The sequence below is a fragment of the Nelumbo nucifera genome, chromosome 7, assembly GCF_055504915.1.
Source record: "Nelumbo nucifera cultivar China Antique chromosome 7, China Antique-T2T, whole genome shotgun sequence".
NCBI classification, from domain to species: Eukaryota; Viridiplantae; Streptophyta; class Magnoliopsida; order Proteales; family Nelumbonaceae; genus Nelumbo; species Nelumbo nucifera.
In genome coordinates, this window is record NC_142655.1 from 29,428,381 (window position 1) to 29,442,041 (window position 13,661).

Here is a 13,661-nt window from a genome sequence, read left to right on the forward strand (position 1 = left end):
GATTCGGATATAGCCGGTTTGATATATATGAGTCTTGTTAGATCCGTTTGCGTCACAAAATCTGCTGTAAGTCATCATTGAGGCTATGTTTGGTTTGAAGGAAAATGGAAAGAAAGAAAGAAAAAAGGTAAAAAAACCTTAGGTTTTCCTGTATTTATCTTCCTTTCCCTATCTTTCCTTCAAACCAAACATAACCTGAAAGAAAATATTCGCGATGCACAGGATAATGTATTGTGGGTAGAGTTCTAGCGGGCCGGAGCTCCAGAGCTGTATTGTTGAACCGGTTTAGCTGCTCAGCCCTGCCAAACGGGTCTTAAAAATCTCTGCTCCATAAACTACCAGCGGGGCCAGGTCGGTGATAACTGGGCTCCACCAAACGTGCAGAGTTGAGTTAATATGTGGGGTGCGGAAAATGATTCCGATCCAATGGTTAAGGTCCTGTAGCACAACTGTTCATGTACCGATCTACTTGAGATTATTTGAAACAATTTTTTTAGTGGGTCTCATCATTTATTCCGATCTTACGTCAACTGCGTAAACAGTAAACAAATGGCAAGATGTACACAATCATAAAGATGAGTGGTGCGCAGTGCGCACTCGTTGAGTGAGTGGCAAGTGGAAAGTGGCAACGTTCAAAATTCAACGGCAAAAAAAGCGCGATATATTGGAGCCTCGCCGCAAAAATATTTCGAAAATTTAAATATCCGATTTATAAGTATATTAGTATATCCTAAGATTTATTTAGAATTTTCATCTCGGACAAGAAAACAAACGCGCTCCATACTCTCTCTCTCTCTTGCAGAGTTTTATTCTTCAGCCTCCTTGTGGCTTCAACTCGGTTCTAAGCTCCTAATCTCGACTCGGTACGGACACTTCGAAGATTCTGGTTCTATTTCTACAGCGTATTCTTCAGCTCTGGTTAGTTTAGGTTCTCTGGAAATGGAGCTCGTTGAATAATATTAGGGTTTTGTGTGCTCAAGCTTGAGGGAATTTGTTAACGCTTTAGCTGCACCTTTGGAGGTTCGACTGTGTAAAACGGTGGGGCTTGGTTCTATGGTTGGAAATGCTGAATTTGCAGAGATTTCTGGTTTTATTTCGACTATTTTTACTGATTTTGGACTTGTTGGAAGTTATGGTGATGTAAGAGCTTGGGATCTCTAGGGTTTGGTGTTTGTTAAGAATTTTCCATTTTTGAAGCTTGTGATTACAAGGACTGAGTGGAAGAAGAAGGTGGGGTGGAATTTGGGGTTTCTGGGAAATTGAAGCTTTGGATGGGCTTTTAGATTTTCTCTGCCAGCTGCAAAGATGTTTTATTCGCAATTTATTTTGGCGAAGAAAGGGCCGCTTGGTACAATATGGATTGCTGCACACTTGGAGAGGAAACTTCGAAAGAACCAGGTTGCTGATACTGATATTGGTGTTTCAGTAGGTTAGTATCATCCCAAATTTTGTGCTTTAACTGCTTACCTTTGTTTTCTTCTTTTTCCTTTGCCCAACAATGAGAAATTTGTGAGGTTATGAGTTTAGTTTACTCTTCCTTTTCTTTTTAAGGCTTCGAGTAGAATTGTGTGAAACCAGCGTCAAGTTGGGATTTAAAGATATAAACTCTCTCAGGTTTATAGTACTAAAACATAAACGGCTAATCTGGACTCCTCCGGATAAGGTGTATAGTTATAAGCTAGTAAATGCACAAGTCATTTTTTTTAATTATCACTTAAAATATAAGATGATATTTCATTATTAAATATTGAATTAGTGCCTTCACCTGGTTTCATCAAAATGCATCTCTGTGGCGTACTGGCATCTGCAGGACAGTTTTTAGGAACACATACTTTTGAATAGAGAAGATAAAATAGAATTTGACAGTTGAATTTTTGGAAAGAAATTGTAGTACAAGATATTATATACATGGAAAATCAACAAGGATGCATTGCTGTGCAATCAAAATATTATAGTTGACTATTAGCCATGTGCTTGGGACTAGTAGGCCATGAGAATTTTACAATAGCGGAAATCTAAGCCGTAAGGTAAGGTTTGAAGGTGGTAGTGGGATGTTTGAGAAGCAACAATCAAGGTCTCTGACTCTCTGACAATATCAACATGTTATGAGAGAAGTAAGAAGCTTGGCATAGAAGTTAATTACCACATTCACATGTGTTAAAAGATCTGCAAATAGTTTGGCTGTTGGGCTGGCCAAAAAAGAGTGAATAGGGGTCAGTTGTTTTGGGATCAATTGTAATATAAGCAGAAAATTAGGATTAGGTGCTTATATACCAACCTAAACTTGATGGATCCTTAACATGTTTGTCTATAATTTTTTATTTTCTAAATAAGTAAATCATGAAGGGTTACCAATTACAGAAAAAGGACAAAAAATTATAGTTTACTATGTAAAAATATTTTACTAGGACATGCAAGGAGAATAAATCTGAACCCACAGTAGTCATTTTCAAAAAAATTATCTTTTATCTTCAAAAAAAAAAAACCGAATGCTTTAGCCTTATCTATGTATTTCTAAACAGTGTAAATGAAAAAAAAGAAACCTTCTAAAAAGTGTTTGTCTTATAAAAGCGGAAATGCAATTCTAAAGGCTTCCAAATTCTACCAAAGTGAGGAATTCAAATTGCTATACTTGAAGGATTTTAGGATTTTTGAGTGTTCATATTGTCAATATTGCCTCCTTAAATCCACAAATTTCTTAATCTGTCTTAATGCCCCCACCAAAAATAAAACAATTGTTAAACCGAATGCTTTAGCCTTATCTATGTATTTCTAAACAGTGTAAATGAAAAAAAAAGAAACCTTCTAAAAAGTGTTTGTCTTATAAAAGCGGAAATGCAATTCTAAAGGCTTCCAAATTCTACCAAAGTGAGGAATTCAAATTGCTATACTTGAAGGATTTTAGGATTTTTGAGTGTTCATATTGTCAATATTGCCTCCTTAAATCCACAAATTTCTTAATTTGTCTTAATGCCCCCACCAAAAATAAAACAATTGTTCTTATTCTTACTCTACTTAATTTTAAGTATTGACTTCTTTAATTGAAAGGATAACTATGTCCAGAGTTAGATAAAAGTGAAAGTTACAAAAAAGATTGTTATAATTCGGCCTGCTTTTGAGTTCTGTTAGTCTGATAATAGTCAAGAAGAAAGAGGAAGAAAGAGGGAAGAAAGAGAGAGAGAAAGGAGTAGAAAAAGAGAGAAGAAAAGTCTGGTTCGAATTAGGGTAAAGTAACTCTCCCATTTGGCCAGACATGTTTTTATATTATTAATAGAATGGAAAAGACACATGTCCCTTATTTAAGTGAGGGACACTAGTTCTAATATAATATTATAGATCAACAACCTCAACATAAGTATAAAGATAGAAATACCCCTACACTAACACTCCTCCTAAAGCTGGTGAGTATATATCATATAATCCCAGCATGTTACATATGTAGTCCACTCTTTCCCGACTCAACCCTTTTTGTAAATAAGTCTGTCCACTGGTTCCCTGTATTAACGTATGCAGTGTCTATCACTCCATTCAGCACCTTCTCTCTCACAAAGTGACAGTCAACCTGATTGTCACAATAGAGCTTCATTGGAGTATTAATGTTGTATCCTATCTCCTGTAGAAGGTTCCTTAGCCACACTAATTCACAAGTAGTATGTGCCATAGCTCTATATTCTGCCTCTGCACTGCTTTTTGCCACGACTGCCTGCTTCTTACTTTTCCATATCACCATATTACCCCCAGAAAAGTGCAATAACCTGTGGTAGACCGCCTATCAGACATAGAACCAACCCAGTCAGCATCAGTATACCCTTCTATTTCAAGTGTTCCACCACTTTTGTATATCAAACCATGACCAGGGGCCCCTTTTAAATACCTCACAATTCATAGAACCGCATTCCAATGAGGAACCAGAGGTTTCTGCATGAACTGACTTACCACACTAACTGTAAATGAAATATCTGGCCGAGTAATGGTTAGGTAGTTTAGTTTACCTACAAGTCGTCGGTATCTACCAGGGTCTTCAAACACTTCACCCATATCACTACTCAACTTAGTATTTGTTTCCATAGGTGTTTCAGCTGGTTTAGCACCTAACGAACCTGTTTCCTCCAGCAAATCAAGCACATATTTCCTCTGACACAAATTAATACTGTGCTTAGACGTTGCTACTTCTATCCCCAAGAAATATTTCAATTTACCAAGGTCCTTTGTTTGAAAATGTTCCTGTAGAAAAGTCTTCAACCTGTCAATGCCCATTTTATCATTCCCGGTAATAACAATATCATCTACATACACCATCAATAGTATTTTTCCTGTCGGAGAGTCATGATTGAAGACGAAATGATCAACTTGGCACTATTTCATACCAAACTTCTTTACCACCTCACTGAACCTACCAAACCATGTTCGAAGAGACTGTTTAAGCCCATATATAGCCTTCTTGATTCTGCATACCTTACCATCCTCCCCCTGAGCAACAAACCCTGGTGGTTGCTCCATGTAGACCTCCTCGAGCAAATCACCATGCAAAAAGGCATTTTTATATCAAGCTGATATAGGGGCCAATCATACATAGCTGCAAGAGAGATCACAGCACGAACCGACCCTATCTTAGCAACTGGGGAGAAGGTCTGTGTGTAGTCAATACCATAGGTTTGGGAGTACCCTTTTGCAACCAATCGAGCTTTTAGGCGCTCAACACTACCATCAATCAAATACTTAACAGTATAAACCCACTTACAACCGACAGACTGCTTCCCAGGATGAAGCCCTTGCCTCTCCAATAAAAGTCCTCCGAAGTCGAGCAAACACCTCTTCTAAAGAAGGGAGAGCTGACCCTCCTAGTATCTGAGCCCGTACTGGTTCATACTCAGATTTCAGCCCCACCAAAAATCGAGTCACGTCAAGCTGTTCTCTTTGTTGTTGCTGAATTTTGACATCAAAAGTGAGGGGGTGATAAACATTCAACTCATTACGGATGTTTCTCATATTAGCATAGTATTCCTCAAGACTCTGATTGCCCTGTTGCAGATTAAAGTATTTCTGATACAGCTGATATACTCTGGTTGTATTGTCTTGACCAGAATACAACTTCTTAGCATGGTCCCACACATCTTTGGCAGTGTCAAGAAACATGAAATTTACACTAATCTTGGGTTCCATACTATTCCATAACCACGTGATAATCTGTGCATCCTCTTGTTCCTAGTCTTCATACTCATGAGAATCAGTGGAGGGTTTCTCCTCCCTTATGTGTTTCACCTTCTTCTTTGCCTTCAGAAAAACTTCTATAGATTTAGCCCAAGGTACATAATTCTCTCCATTCAGTTTAATGGAGGTCATTTGAACATTCAGGTAGTCAGTAGGTATCATCACATTAGATTTGCTATCACTGTTATCTCCCATTGCTGAATTTTGTTATCACTGAAATCGGTACACTGCACACTGTTTGATCACACTGGTTTCAACACTTGTTATTGCTGAAGATGCACTCTTTACACCACAAACCCTACCCTACGACTACCTGAAATCTCACCACTATATGAGCACCACTCCTCCTTCGAATCACACAATAAAACAGCATAAACTCTAGTACACTACAGTCTGAAATTCCATCATACGATTTGAAACATAATTCCTATTTGATTTATAATAGAAAATATGCACAGAAATCTCTTACCTCATCACTTGAAAGACAAACCACACGAGAAGAAAATCAGTCCACACAAGACACCCACTGCACCACACGAATTAGCCTTCTTCTCTTCATCGATTAGGGGAGGGCTTCTTAGAAACCACAGCAACCGACCACACAAGACACAGCTGGAGGCATAGAAACCTCCAAGGGAAGAGGGCGACCACTCCTTTTCAGCCCTTTCCCTTATCTCCAATCGATGGTAGAGAAATCAAGGGAAAACCCTAGATTGAGTGCGCACAGAACAGAAATTTGGGCAGATCCGAGTTGCTTAGTTGGGCTCTGATACCATGTTATAATTCGGTTTGCCTTTGAGTTCTGTTAGTCTGATAACAATCAAGAAGAAAGAGGAAGAAAGAGGGAAGAAAGAGAGAAAGGGGGAGAAAAAGAGAGAAGAAAAGTCTGGTTCGAATTAGGGTAAAGTAACTCTCCCATTCGGCCATACATGTTTTTATATTATTAATAGAATGGAAAAGACACATGTGCCCTTATTTAAGTGAGGGACACTAGTTCTAATATAATATTACAGATCAACAACCTCAACATAAGTATAAAGATAGAAATACCCCTACACTAACAAAGACAACAAAACTTCTAACCAGAGACAAATTATCATAGATTGAGCCTCCCATGCCTATCAGCCTATGCTACTTATATATAACATGTAAGGCAAGGATACAGATTGGATATGAAACCCTTTGTGAAGTATAAGGGAACATATTTCCATGATGATAGTTTTTAAAGTTGTTTCCCTAATTCTGGTCTTCTGTATATTAATGTTATCAAATCATTGACTAGTCATTTTGGGACCATTCATAATGTATCAACAACTAGTTTTTCAATATGTATCTGCCTGTCATTCAACTCACAATTAGCCTGCTTAGTTTTTTGATGAATAATAATAAGTTTATTGATTCATGAGCAAATTAGAGTGAGTTCATACATCATCCCAACGAGAGGCGCGAGCTGCAGCCCCTCCTTGAAACTTACAAGTAAACTAGGAAGGAAAAACAAGAATCACAACTGAGCTCAAAATAATTCTTCCCTATTTACCCCTTGCTTAGCTAACACATCTGACAAGGTATTTGCTGATCTCCCCACCCACTGTACATTGACCAACATATTCCTTGTCAACCAACTAAATTTTTTCATTTCATTCTTGTATCGCCACATAGCCTCTTCAGAATTTTTTAACCAACCCACCACCACTTTGGAAACCCCCTTGATTATTAGATGTTGTACCCCCAACTGGTTTGTAAATTGGACCCCTTGTACAACAGCTAAAAGTTCTGCCCTGATGGAATTCCCAATTCCCAAAGGACCTGAGTAGAGCAACAAAATCTCTCCCCTCTCATTTCTCAAAGCACCCCCACTCCAGATAATCCTGGATTACCCATGTTGCTTCCGTCAAAGTTCAACTTAATTGAGCCTTCGGGTGGAGGAGACCAGCTTGTAATTGATTTGGCCTTTAAAGATGAACACCTTGCTCTACTGCTGACCAATTTCTCCAAATGTCATTAAAGTAGAAATTATGAAAGATTTCCAAGGTCTTCAGCCAATGTATTGCCCTGTTTAACACACAGTCTTTCAAATCTTGGCTGTTCCTTTCCTTATCTTGAAAAATTCTGAGATTCCTTTCCACCCAAAGAGTCCAAGTCAAGGCAGCACGAGCACATCTCCACATAATTCTCCCTATTTTTGTAGGCCAATAAAAGGTAGAGTGGTTGAAGAGCATGTGAACTTCTGCTAGTAGACTCCAATTACCCCCAAACAACGAAAGTAGCCAAGCCCAAAGGTCTGCAAAAAAGGGACAAGATACTAATAAATGGTAACAATCCTCACCGTGAGCTCTACAGAGGATACACCAATTAGGAGAAATACAGAGAAAAGGTCTTCTCTTTTGTAGGTTGTCTAAAGTGTTTATTTTCCCATGGAAAACTTCCCAACAAAAAGCCATAATTTTTGGGGGGACTGGCTTACACCAAATTTCTTTTGACGGAAAGGGTTGGTGAGTAGGAAGTTGAGAGATGGACTTGAAAAAAGAAGCACAAGTGAATGTTCCATTGGGTCTAGGAGTCCAAACCCTCTTATCTGGCTTGGAGGGATCCAGACAAACCTGATTGAGACACCCAAGCAACAAAGAAAGAGACTCAATTTCAGCATCCCTAAGTCCTCTACGAAACCCAAAGTCCCAGGTAGGATCTAAGGGTGTTCCCAAAGGTGAGACAAATTTTGAGACCACATCTTTTTTGTACAAAGAAATAGAAAAAAGCGAAGGGAACAAATCCTTTAACGGTGAGTCTCCTACCCAAATATCCTCCCAAAAAAGGATAGAGTTGCCAGAACAAACTTCGTACCTGATAAAATTGAGGAATTGAGGAAGGGTGTTGTGAATAGCCTTTCAAGGTGTTGCTTGGTTAGCTTGCCTCGATACACCAGCATCCCATCCATTCTCTGACCTCCCATGAATGCTTCCCACCACCTCATGCCACAATCTCTCTCTTTCCAAAGGCCATCTCCACAACCATTTCCCTAACAGAGCTTGATTCTTTCTAGTTACCCTCCCAATTCCCAAACCCCCCTCTTCTTTACTTCTGCAGACAATTTCCCAATTAACCAAATGATCCTTTCTCTCTTGTCCCGGCTCCCATAAGAACTCTCTCATCAACTTCTCCAGCTTCCTAGCTTCTCTAACTGGTATCCTAAAGACAAATAAATAATAGGTAGGTAAGTTAGCCAAGGTAGCTCTTATTAGGGTAATTCTTCCTCCTAAGGAGATATAGTTCCTCTTCCAAGGGACTAATCTCTTCTCAAACTTTTCTAACACTGGGGTCCAAAATCTACTCTCCCTAGGATTTGCCCCTAAAGGAAGCCCTAAATATGACATAGGCCAAGCAGAGGTGGAACACTCAAGACACTCCGCAATAGCCTCGACCTCCCCTACCTCCAAATTTATACCTGCTACGCAACTCTTTTCCAGATTTATTCTCAAATTAGAAACACTTTCAAATCCTTTTATTAGCTCCTTTAGGTTTGCTACCTTTTCACTAAGACCTCCTTCACAAAAAATCATTAGGTTGTCTGCAAACTGAAGGTGGGTGACGGGGACTTGGTGTCTCCCTATTCTCCAACCCCTAATGGCATCTTCGTTGTCAGCCTTAGTAATGATCCTACTAATCCCATCAGCTACTAAGGTAAAAAGGAAGGGTGAAAGTGGATCCCCTTGCCTGACACCCCTGCAAGCTGGAAAAAAATCCTTCACTGTACCATTTACCAGAATAGAGTAGTGACAAGTACTGATACACCCAAAGATCCAACTACACCACTTATCCCCAAATCCACCATTTCGCATAACCTCTAACAGAAACTCCCAGTCCACCAAATCATAGGCCTTTTCAAGATCCAATTTACAAATGAATCATTTCCTTCTAGACCTTTTCATTTCCTCCACACACTCATTCGCAATTAGAATCTGATCTGTTATTTGTCGCCCTTGAATGAAAGTCCCCTGAGTTTCACTAATGATGGTAGGGAGGACTGTTTTAATCCTCAATGAGAGCACTTTAGCCAGATTTTTATAGATGCTTGTCACCAGACTAATAGGCCTATAATCTTTTGGGTGGTTGGCATCATTCTTCTTAGGTATCAAGGCCAAAAAGGTGGCATTAATTCCAGGACTTATAGTGTGATTGTCTGCAAATTCCTTAAAGACTTCAGCTATATCCTCTTTCAACACCTCCCAACAGTCTTGATAAAAACCCATTGTAAAGCCATCTGGACCTGGAGCCTTGGATCTATCCATTTGAAAGACAGCTTTCTTAATCTCTTCTTGCTCGAAATCCCTTTCTAGCCACCTTGCCATTTCTTCATCAATTCTTGGCCAATCCACCCTTTCCATGACTGTTTTCTCACTCAAAGGCCTTCTATAAATCGATTTGAAGTGGTCCACAAATTTTCTGGCTATGTCATCCTGGTTGGTAATCACCTCCTCTCCTATCTTTAGCTTGGTCACAAAATTCTTTCTTCGTCTCCCATTTGCCAAATCATGGAAGAATCTAGTGTTCCCATCGCCTTCCTTAATCCACTTGTGTCTAGATTTTTGTCTCCAACTGATTTCCTCCCTCAATAACACTTCTGCCAACTCCTTTTTTAATTGTCTCCTTAGCACTCTGTCTTCCTCGGTCAGCCCAATGTGAGATTCCTTTACATCCAAATTCTCTATTCGAGAGATTAGGCCCAATTTTTGCTCCTCAATTCTACCAAACTGATCTCTATTCCACTCTTTTATTTTAGCTCTCAACCTTTTTAATTTCTTATGGAACTTGATCCCCTTCCATCTTACCCCCCTCTCCTACTCACCCCACCACTCCTTCACTTTTTTCACAAAATCTGGATGGGTAAGCCACATATTTTCGAATCTAAAAGGTTTGGGTCCTATAGGAAAAGACTCAGTTCCTATTTGGATAGGACAGTGATCGGAGGTGACCTTGGGTAATGCCCTAGCAACCAAGTTTTCCAAACTATTCTCCCAGGCAAGGTTAAAAAGGAATCTATCCAACTTCGAGCACAAAGGGGTTTCTTGAAGGTTGGACCATGTGTAATTGGCTTGCAACAGAGGTATTTCCTTTAGTTCACAATCTTCAATAAAACCATTAAATTTTTTCATGCTTGTTGAGATTACCTATTGGGGATTACTGGTTTCATCAGAGAATCTAATGACGTTAAAATCCCCGCCCAAGCACCAAGGACCATCCCATAGCCCCTTGATTGCATATAGTTCCTCCCACATCTCATTCCTCTCTCTATAGGAATTAGGGCCATAAACATTGGTTAAGACCCATACACACCCATTTTCTACATTATTGCACTTAATAGAAACTGAGAATCTGCCTATCAATTCTTCCACTACTTCCACCACATCCTCCCTCCACAGTGTTACAATCCCCCCCGAAGCTCCCCAAGAAGGAGACGAGTTCCAACCTAAACCTCTAGACCTCCAAAAACTCCTAACCCATCTCCCATCTAATTCCATCAGTTTGGATTCTTGTAACAGCACAATATCAGGTTTTTCTCTTCAGAGTATTTCTTTGATCGCCCTTCTCTTCCTTGCACTCCCTAACCCTCTTACATTCCAACTAATATTTTTCATCGATACAGAATAGCAAAGGAACCCAATAAGAGGCCATATTCTCCTCATTTTAGGCCCTTCCTCCTATCCCCTCTACCACTGAATTCTAAATCCCCCTCAATGTCTGAAATTAGCCTTTCCACTTCAGATCTTTTTTTCTTATTTGTTCCTCTTTTCCCCCCCTTCCCAATTTCTCCATCCTTTCCAGCCAATGTTTGAGAAAGAATTTTACCCTTCTCACACTTATTTTGGCTACAACATCCTTCTACGAGTCCTTCCTTTTTATTTTGTTCCTCCATCATTATACAGATCATCTCCCAAATTCTATCCGCCTCCCCCTTACTACTTCCTTCCAACACCCTCTCTCCTCCTTCCACTATCACCCTCTCTCTTGCATCAGAAACTCTTGGATGGGAAGCTGGGATATCTGTTACAGGCATAGCAAACAAGTCAGTACCTAAAACAGATATCACCCTCTCTCTTGCATCAGAAACTCTTGGATGGGAAGTTGGGATATCTGTTACAGGCATAGCAAACAAGTCAGTACCTAAAACAGAATTGACACCCATACCTGAAAGAACGGGGGTAGGACTAGAATCACTGGAAATGACTTGCTGATAGTCGACAAATGGTTTTGAAGCCATTCCCCTTTTTGGACAAGGTTGTGAAGTAGACATGGTGAAAGAATCACTTCCTGACGACCTACCCACTTGGAAAACCTTTCTCTGTGTTTCCGACACTGGAATACCCGCATCCATCCTCACGGCCGATTCTTGTCCCTCTCCACCAACATCCTGTAATTCATTAGACTCTGGGTCAGCTCCCTCGACGAAGGGAGGAGGAGTTTTCACAACTTTAGAACCAATTTCTTCACCAATCCTAGTCTTTCCGCCACCTGCCTCTTCAGTCTCTTCCTCTAAAAACAACAACTCTGTATACAAACTTTCTGTTTCAAGAAGATCCTTGTTGCTTTTCGGAGACAAACTTCCCAGACTTAGCGTTTCATCTCTATCAGAATCGTCATTGCTGTTTTGTTCACTCAACCAATCTTCAGGCCCTGTTCTGTTCTCATCACTGGGCTTTAGGTATCTCGGGTTGCGCCTATCTGGTGAGAGACGGTTCGCCAGGTTGGAAGGGACCCACTGTAGAGAGCTTCGAGACTGCGAGTCTTGAGACTTTTTTGCGCCTGATCTGTTCGGTTGAGAGGAAGGGTTCGGGGTTGAAGAAGATAGACGCTTTATCTCGTCTATCAACTCATCCCTCCTCCCAGTCACGTGTTTACTTAACGTGTCCCTCGGCTCATCTGTCTTATAATGGGCCTTGGGCTCAAGACTATAGTAGCCCAACTCCTTTACTTGAGAATCCTTTCCCGGCCCACCTTAACTGGGATCCACTCGATTGGGCCCTTCTTTTCGTCCCACGTGACCACTTAAAGAGTCACGTGGTGTCACGCCCCCCTGTTTTAATGGTTGAACCAGCAACCTTCCCTGTCTGAAATTGCTGGTTCAGCCTTCTCCCTTTCAACACTAGAAGCTTTTTGTCTTTTTCCCCTGACACCACTTGTGCAAAGGATCTGCCATTTGTCATAACCTCTTCTTGCTTTCTCCAGGTTTGACCTTCCAACTGCCCCAAAACTTTTTGGCTTCCCAGAATTTGTTGGCCCTTTTTAGTGAAACATCCCTTCCCATTTGAATTACCCAATCTCACAAGGCCACGTAGTGCTTCTTCTTCCTCCTTCTCCCCTCCTACCAAACGAGCCTCCTTCCACAGCCTTGCTTCAATGGAAGAAGCTAACCACACAGAGACAAAGCTCCCCTCTGTTCGTACCTCTACCTTTCGTGGAATTTCTTCTGGCTTCACACCACTTAGCAGGATTGCTACTGAATAGAGATCGCCCCAGAAAGCACCTTTCAAGATTCCTCCACACAACACAGCTATAGACTCTGCTATTTCTTGTTTCCATAGATGGAATGGCAAGCCTATTACACGCACCACCACACCATCTTCAACAAAAAAATCCTTGGAGTTGGATGTTGGATTCCATTTGAAGACTGTGAATGATCCGAAGTCAGCCTGAACATTGATAGCTAATATTTCCAAATCATTCTCTAATGGATCTAGGATGGCTTTACAGTTATCGAAGGGGGTTACTATGAAAACACTCTTCAACTTCAACCTGGTTGCCAGTAAGTCAGCTCCCCTCCTCCAATCATTAACCTTTTCCTTGGCTTGTATCACAAACTTACTATCCCACTCCTCTCTCTCTAGACCTCCCACCATTCTGCAATGGCCTTTTGTTTTTGCCATGACTACTGGCCCTTGTTGTATCCTGCTATTACTGAGATAAGCCTTCTCCTCCCTTATGGAGGCTTTTTTCTCATTTGCTACTCTTTGAGCTAAGAACTCTTTGAGCAACCAGTCAACTTCCCCCCAACCTTGGTTCTGTTTTCCTGCTGGTAGACACACCAGTTGCCTTCGTCCCTTTCCAAAAAATTCAGCCAAAGCTATGAAGAACCCCTTTCTATTCCTCTTACATTCAACAACATATCTTCTCCCTTCTAGTGTACTAAAATCCTGCCAGTTTATCTGCTTACCTTTTGAACAGGCTCCAGCTATGAACTTTCTTAGCCGCCCAATCACTTCTAGTCCTTCCAGCAATATTGTACCCTTTTTCGCTTCCCTTACCTTCAGGCTTACCTTCCCCTTGATTCTCATCTCTTCGAACAGGAGATTTTTTGCTTCTATCTTCAAGGATCTCCTCCACTGACCTGCCTGCACGAACTCCATCCCCTCCCAATTAGCCTGCTTAGTTGACCACAAAGTAATTTAAAAGTTCTA

The 13,661-nt window shown here is 40.6% G+C and overlaps 1 protein-coding gene across 2 annotated transcripts in view; it reads left to right on the top strand.

Annotated features, from left to right (window-relative positions):
* The first annotated feature begins 742 nt into the window (after window positions 1–742).
* The window catches only part of LOC104593334 (sister chromatid cohesion 1 protein 4-like), a 69,200-nt gene continuing 56,281 nt past the window's right edge, over window positions 743–13,661 (top strand). The window contains exon 1 of one of the 2 annotated variants that reach the window (XM_010253090.3): window positions 743–1,429. In XM_010253090.3, coding sequence (XP_010251392.1) covers window positions 1,306–1,429 — 124 coding nt within the window. In that variant the 5' untranslated portion in view covers window positions 743–1,305. The remainder of the gene's footprint in view (window positions 1,430–13,661) is intronic. The other variant, XM_088891334.1, reaches the window with a different exon arrangement.